The 5,674-nt window shown below is 42.4% G+C and overlaps 1 protein-coding gene and 1 non-coding gene across 2 annotated transcripts; one reads left to right on the top strand and one right to left on the bottom strand.

Moving 5' to 3' along the window:
• Positions 1-505: 505 nt before the first annotated feature.
• Positions 506-578, bottom strand: TRNAV-GAC (transfer RNA valine (anticodon GAC)). Its single transcript has one exon. It is a non-coding gene; the product is annotated as a tRNA-Val (tRNA).
• A 1,074-nt stretch (positions 579-1,652) lies between these two features.
• On the top strand, positions 1,653-2,907 carry LOC146723078 (uncharacterized). Its single transcript, XM_085483205.1, has 2 exons — positions 1,653-1,893; positions 2,138-2,907. The coding sequence occupies exons 1-2, from the start codon at positions 1,653-1,655 to the stop codon at positions 2,905-2,907; spliced, it is 1,011 nt and encodes a 336-aa protein (XP_085339331.1).
• The last annotated feature ends 2,767 nt before the right edge of the window (positions 2,908-5,674 follow it).

Below are 5,674 nucleotides of genomic sequence, written 5' to 3'. Positions count from 1 at the left end.
ATGAACTTTAATATAACAAGCTAATATACCGTAGCGATACAATATAATATAATGTGCATTATCCTAATGCAATATGTCGGCCGATCAGCTGTCGGAGGATACCTCCTCCTCATATATGTCCTCATATGTCCTCACCGCACGACAGACAGACCAGAACAAAACGTGACGATTAACATAAACAATTTCTTAGCGACGATAGAAGATCCTGATAGAAGACCCTGATAGAAGATCCAGACGATCGCAAAATACAAGGACGTATCGTCAAACAGGCGTAACACGGACATAACAATATATATATATATATATATATATATATATATTGTTATGTCCGTGTTACGCCTGTTATATATATATACATCGGCCAAACGAGCCAACGCGATGTTCTTGCAAAAAATAAAGTAACTGGAAATTTGTATCTAGCAATTAAAATCTCAAAAATTCTCCTTATTTCTTATTTTAATCCCCTTGTAAAGAAATAAGTCAGAAAAATATTGGTCCGAAAAGTCGGCTGAATCGAGAATCGAACCCGAGACCTTTCGCTTGTCGGGCGAATGCTCTTCCAGCTGAGCTATCCAGACACAAAACAATATTTCTCTAAATGCTCAGCTGGAAGAGCATTTGCCCGGCAAGCAAAACGTCTTGAGTTCTTCGATTCCCGATTCAGCTGACTTTCGCACTTCGAATCAATATTTTTCTCACTTATTTCTTTACAGGGGGATTAAAATAAGGAATAAGGGGAATTTTTGAGATCTTAATTGCTAGATATGAATTTCCAGTTCCTTTATTTTTCGCAAGAACATCGCGTTGGCTCGCTTGGCTGATATATATACTGTTTGCGCGAGTTATTTAGAATTTTTCAAAGCTCCCGGGATTTGCACATGAACTGTATGAGAATCCACGGTTTCACTGGAGACATCGAAATTAACCGAACGGAATAGGATAGAGGAAAGATGAAATATCAGTGCTTAAGAAAGATGACAAAAATGAGTTGATTGTTTAAGAGTTTATTTGAGACACACAATTGAGATGGAAACAAAACTGAGTTCGAGACACGTAGCCTTCGCGCGACAACCTCGCTTGATCAGAGCCCAGCTCAACTAACTGGTGACGATGTGCCGAGAGAAAAGAATTCCCCGTTGTAAGGGTGAAAGGGGGGAACTGGTCGTATGTTTACTTGAGTGCGAATCAGCTGATCGGAAGCTGATCGGCAGCGAAAAACAACAAGGAATGTCACGGTCGCGGCACCGTAACGAAATGAGACTCAAAAATAATATATTTTTTACGCTGAAATAATTGGCTATACAAAGACGTGAGATATAACTAAAACGATCAAAAACTTTAATGCCGAAATATAAGATCAATTAATATGCGATAATTTTCACTTTGTCTAACTCCAAACACATACATATATATATATATATATATATGTAAAATTATGCAACGTCTCGTCCGGATAGATATATGTGTAGTGCGCTTCCCGCGCGCTCCTTAACAGGTATTTTAAAGAGAAAAAACGCGCGCGTCGCGTTGCGCCTAAGTTGCGTGGCGCGCGCCTATATGTCTCATTGTTTTTTCTGTTCTGCGTTCCCTTGACAGGCAGTGTGTTTACTCGTGAAAATTTTAGGTGTTTTTTAGTGTTTCTTTCTAGCAAAATGGGTAAATCCGCTCACATATCGAGAAAGAGAAAGCACTCTTCAACGGAGGATTGTCTATCGTCGCTTGAGGAGAAGATGTCTCGTCTCATCGACGTGATAGCAGTAAGGCAGGTTAGGGCGCCTCAGGCCCTCTCCTCTTCGTTACCCGGTTTCTTTCGTTCTCGAGAAGCATCGATGGAAGAAATTTCTTCAGAGGGTACCAATATAGACCAGGAATTGAGTCCCTCGCACGTCTCAGGTGTGTACGAATATCCACAGGAATCGACACAACCTTTTCCGACTAATCGGAATACTTTTTCTTGCTCTACAGAGGCAAGTGTATACAAATATTCACAGGAATCGACACAATTCTTTCCGACTAATCGGAATATCCTTTCTTGTCTTACAGAGGCATCCCATCTAATAAAAGCTCTGCCCCTAGCCCTTCGCCGGTTAACCGGCGGGATTGACACAATCCGACGCTCTGGCGTCCGGCGACTTAGGCGAGATCTCGGCGGACACTCTCTCGTGGGAACTTTTCGGCCCGAGACCGGAAGACACAGATGCTCGACCTTGGAATGATCTCGTTACACAGAATTGGCAGGACTTTATCCTCAAAGATTTGCCAGCCGATCAACGAGACGCTCTACTGAAAAAATATTCTCCCTCTAACGAAATAGCCTTTCTCAGAGCTCCCAAGCTCAATCCAGAGTGCAAATCAGCGCTAAAGAATAACGTTGTCGCCAAGAACGAATATAATCGCATTAAGCAGGACCAATTGGGCACAGCTCTTTTTGCCTTTGGAGAAGTATTCTCAAATCTTCTCAAACCCGAGATACAGAGCACTCTCACCCTCGAAGCTCGGCGGGCGGTCATCACATTTAGTAAGGGCACGAAGGTCTTAGCAGATTTCTTTTATCGCCTCTCCATTGCTAGAAGATCGTCGATTAGATCAATCTTTAACTTCTTGGCTAGATCCACAGCAGATGCTACTTCGGCAGGCGAATTTCTGTTTGGCTCCTCGTTCGGTGAAGAAATTAAAAAAGCAACCTCGATGGAGAAGGCCGCTAAGGACATTGTGAATAGACCTTTGGCAATCTCAAGAAAGGTACAACAACCTATTAAAGCGCCGGCCCGACCAGCGTCCTCCAGGTCGGAAAACTCTCGTGCCCCTGTCTCGAGAGCGAGATCGGCACCAGCAAAGAGAACAGGGGCCTCGAGCAACAACCGCCGATCAGCTTATCACCAACGCTCACATTCCAAGAGACGCTAAGCGACTCACAGGTAAATATAGCCGGCAGACTATCCTATTTTTTCCCTAAATGGAGAGAAATTACCTCAGATCCAAGGATTCACCGGTTATAAGTTACCTTTTAGATCTTACCCGCTTTGTCAGTTTATCGAGCCATCAGCGCATTTCTCGGCAGAAGAAAAGCAGATCTGTCACCAAGAAATTACCAACCTCTACAATAAGGGAGCAATTGAACCCGTTCCAGACTACGAAGGCCAATTTCTCTCTTCCTTTTTTATTATTAAAAAATCGTTTGGGGGCTGGAGATTCATTCTCAATCTGAAAGAGCTTAATAAGTTTATCATCGCCCCTCACTTCAAATTAGAAGATTGGAAAATTGTTGTTTGCCTTCTCTCTCCAAGTGACTTCCTTGCCACGATCGATCTCTAAGACGCTTATTTATTAATACCTATTTGTCCAGAGGACAGAAAATTTCTTTGCTTTCGCTTTCAAGGTCAACTTTACCAATTTAAGGTTCTCTCATTTGGATTATCTTCCGCTCTATACATCTTTACCAAAATTTTGAAGCCGGTAATTTCCGTTCTGAGAAAAAAAGGTTTCTTATCTGTCATATATCTGGACGACTTTCTTCTTATTGGATCTTCCTATGAAGAATTTAATGTTCTCGCAACAGGAAGGAAACGTTACAGCTTTTATCTTCCTTTGGATTTGTTATCAACGAGGCCAAAAGCTCCCCCTCGTCTTTACGTGTTTGCCGCTTTATCGGCTTATTTTTTACTCAGACCATTTCTCGATCTCTATTTCTTTAGATAAGAGAAATAAACTTCTTGAAAGAACATGCTTTTTTCTAAACAGAAGTTCGTGCAAAATAAGACTGTTTGCAAGTTACATTGGCTCTCTAATTTCAGTTTGTTCAGCAGTCCAATACGAAATTCTACATACCAAGATTTTAGAACGTGTGAAATTTCAGGCATTACTAGAAGCAGACAACAACTTCGAAGCCCAGATGTCCTTGCCATCAACAATCAGGGAAGATCTATTGTGGTGGAGTAAGATATTCACGGACTCTTCTCAACGTAACATCATCCGCTCGGGAAAATATAGCCTAGAAATTTTTACGGACGCCTCCCTCACAGGTTGGGGTGCGGTCTGCGGTGAAACTCGCACTCATGGATTTTGGTCTGAGAACGAGAAACAGAACCATATAAATTTTCTGGAACTCCTGGCTATCTTCCACGCGTTGAGATGTTTTACGTCTCATTTAAAGGATTGCAGCATTCTTCTGAGAGTTGACAACTCCATCGCTTTATCCTACGTAAACCGGATGGGATCAATTAAATTTCCCCACTTGTCGAATCTTGCTCGGAGAATTTGGGAGTGGTGTGCGGAGCGCAATTTATTTATATTTGCGTCACACATTCCCTCTGCTTTGAATTGGGAAGCTGACGCAGAATCGCGAGTCATTTCTCAAGAAACGGAATAGTCCTTAAATCAAGATTTTTTCCACATAATCCACAAGCAGCTCGGCCCTTTTGATATCGATTTATTCGCATCTTCGATCAATAAGAAATGCCCTTGCTTCGTATCCTGGTTCCCAGATCCACTCGCGTTCGCAATAGATGCATTTTTACTAGACTGGAGTACTCTTCGCTTCTATGCATTCCCACTCTTTATATTAATCTTACGAGTCCTACAAAAAATTATCACGGATAGAGCCGAAGGAGTTGTCGTAGTCCCCTGGTGGCCCGCTCAACCCTGATTTCCCTTATTTAACCGACTCATAATTGACAAGCCGGTTCGCTTAGATTCAAACATTAATATGCTGTCATCCCCTTTTAGGAAGATCCATCCAGCTTGGACCAAAATTTCCCTGGTTGCTGCGAGGTTATCTGCAAAGCCCTCTTAGCCAAAAGTATACCCAGGTCGGCATTGGACACAACACTCGCCTCTATTTCACAAGCTACCATTTCTCAATACGTCAAGCCTATCAAGCTTTGGTGGGCCTTCTGCAGGACAAGCAAAGTAGATTACCTCCGTCAATCCGTTTCAATATTTCTGGAATTTTTATCTGCGATGTTCTCGTCGGTTGGATCCTACTCCACACTAAACACCTAGCGGTCAGTCATCTGACTTATTTGTGTGGAGGACATGAGTTCTCACCCGATGGTAAAGAGGTTTTTCAGAGGAGTTGCCGCGTTAAAACCGCAAAGACCTCGATATGAGTATATCTGGGATCTTGCGCCAGTGATAGCACATCTGGCTTCACTTTACCCTCACGATAACCTTTCCCTAGAAGTATTATCTAGAAAGCTTGTGACCTTACTAGCGCTCACGTTTGCACAGAGAATGCAAACCTTAGCTTCTATTCAGAGATCAAATATAGTATTTTTTGATATCTTAAAGATCAGGATCCCAGCCAGACTCAAAACCTCAGGAATTGGAAAACCTCAACCCTTACTCGTTTTTAAACCATTTAACAAAAGACCTGAATTATACGTCTTCTCTTTAGTCAGATTTTATTTGCAATGTACGAACAAACTTAGATGTAAGACCTGCGACTCTTTTTTTATATCTACAAGCGCCCCTTACAATTCAGTTTCTTACCAGACGTTAGGCCGTTGGGTCAAAACGGAGCTCAATGCGGCGGGGATTGACACTTCTATTTTTTCCGCTCACTCTACTCGACACGCCTTGACTTTCTTAGGTCAACCCGCAGTACGACGAATTTCGTCGTACTGCGGGTTGGACTAAATCATCAGACGTGTTTGCTCGGTTCTATAACCGCCCT

This window comes from Nylanderia fulva, unplaced genomic scaffold (genome assembly GCF_048542155.1).
Source record: "Nylanderia fulva isolate GAGA-0341 unplaced genomic scaffold, ASM4854215v1 Scaffold236, whole genome shotgun sequence".
In the NCBI taxonomy this organism is placed as follows: domain Eukaryota; kingdom Metazoa; phylum Arthropoda; class Insecta; order Hymenoptera; family Formicidae; genus Nylanderia; species Nylanderia fulva.
This window is presented reverse-complemented; position numbering and strand designations above follow the sequence as displayed.